Source organism: Sinocyclocheilus rhinocerous, unplaced genomic scaffold (genome assembly GCF_001515625.1).
Source record: "Sinocyclocheilus rhinocerous isolate Xijiao unplaced genomic scaffold, SAMN03320098_v1.1 C35807712, whole genome shotgun sequence".
Lineage (NCBI taxonomy): Eukaryota > Metazoa > Chordata > Actinopteri > Cypriniformes > Cyprinidae > Sinocyclocheilus > Sinocyclocheilus rhinocerous.
Genome location: NW_015764136.1, coordinates 1 through 642, shown reverse-complemented (window position 1 = coordinate 642; position 642 = coordinate 1). Strand labels below are relative to the sequence as shown.

The following is a 642-nucleotide window of genomic DNA, read 5'->3' as shown; positions in this document are numbered from 1 at the left end:
GCTGGAGAAGAGCTGCAAGAAGTTCATGCTTTTCCGTGAGGCGAATGAGCTGCAGCAGTGGATCAATGAGAAAGAATCAGCGCTTACTAATGAGGAGGTCGGCTCTGATCTAGAGCAAGTGGAAGTGCTGCAGAAGAAGTTTGATGACTTCCAGAAGGTATGTTTTTCTTCAACATTTATGACTCATTTATCACTGGACACTCTCATTAACTAATATGTGTTCACTGATTCTAAACATGTTTTTTTATTGTTTACTAGGATCTGAAAGCAAATGAGTCTCGGCTGAGGGACATAAACAAGGTGGCATCTGAGCTGGAGTCTGAAGGACTGATGGCTGAAGAGGCTCCTGTTGTGCAGGCCCAGGTATGACTAAAAACACTTTACACACAGTGAATTTGATTAAACATATATTGCCATTGAAAAGTTTGGGGTCAGTTTCTTTCTTTGCTAGCGTGCATTAAATTGATCAAAAGTGATTTTAAAGACATTTATCATGTTAGAAAGATTTCTTCTGTTCTTTTGAGCTTTCTATTTATCAAAGAATCCTAAAAAAAAATAGTTGTGCTGCCTAATTTTTTTTTTGGAAACTGCTGTTTACAACATTGATAATAATAAGAAATATTTCTTGAGCACCAAATCAGC

General features: G+C 37.4%; 1 protein-coding gene across 1 annotated transcript; it reads left to right on the top strand.

Annotated features, from left to right (window-relative positions):
• The first annotated feature begins 6 nt into the window (after positions 1–6).
• Positions 7–423, top strand: LOC107735126 (spectrin alpha chain, non-erythrocytic 1-like). The gene is made up of 2 exons (XM_016546914.1): positions 7–157; positions 259–423. Exons 1-2 carry the CDS (start codon positions 26–28, stop codon positions 367–369), a joined length of 243 nt encoding a protein of 80 aa, XP_016402400.1. The 5' UTR covers positions 7–25; the 3' UTR covers positions 370–423.
• The last annotated feature ends 219 nt before the right edge of the window (positions 424–642 follow it).

Excerpts from the sequence above, each read along its gene's own strand:
- LOC107735126 (XM_016546914.1), top strand. The coding sequence starts at position 26 with ATGCTTTTCCGTGAGGCGAATGAGCTGCAGCAGTGGATCAATGAGAAA. Across the intron at positions 158-258 it reads AGTTTGATGACTTCCAGAAG|GATCTGAAAGCAAATGAGTC; the intron begins GTATGTTTTTCT and ends ATTGTTTACTAG.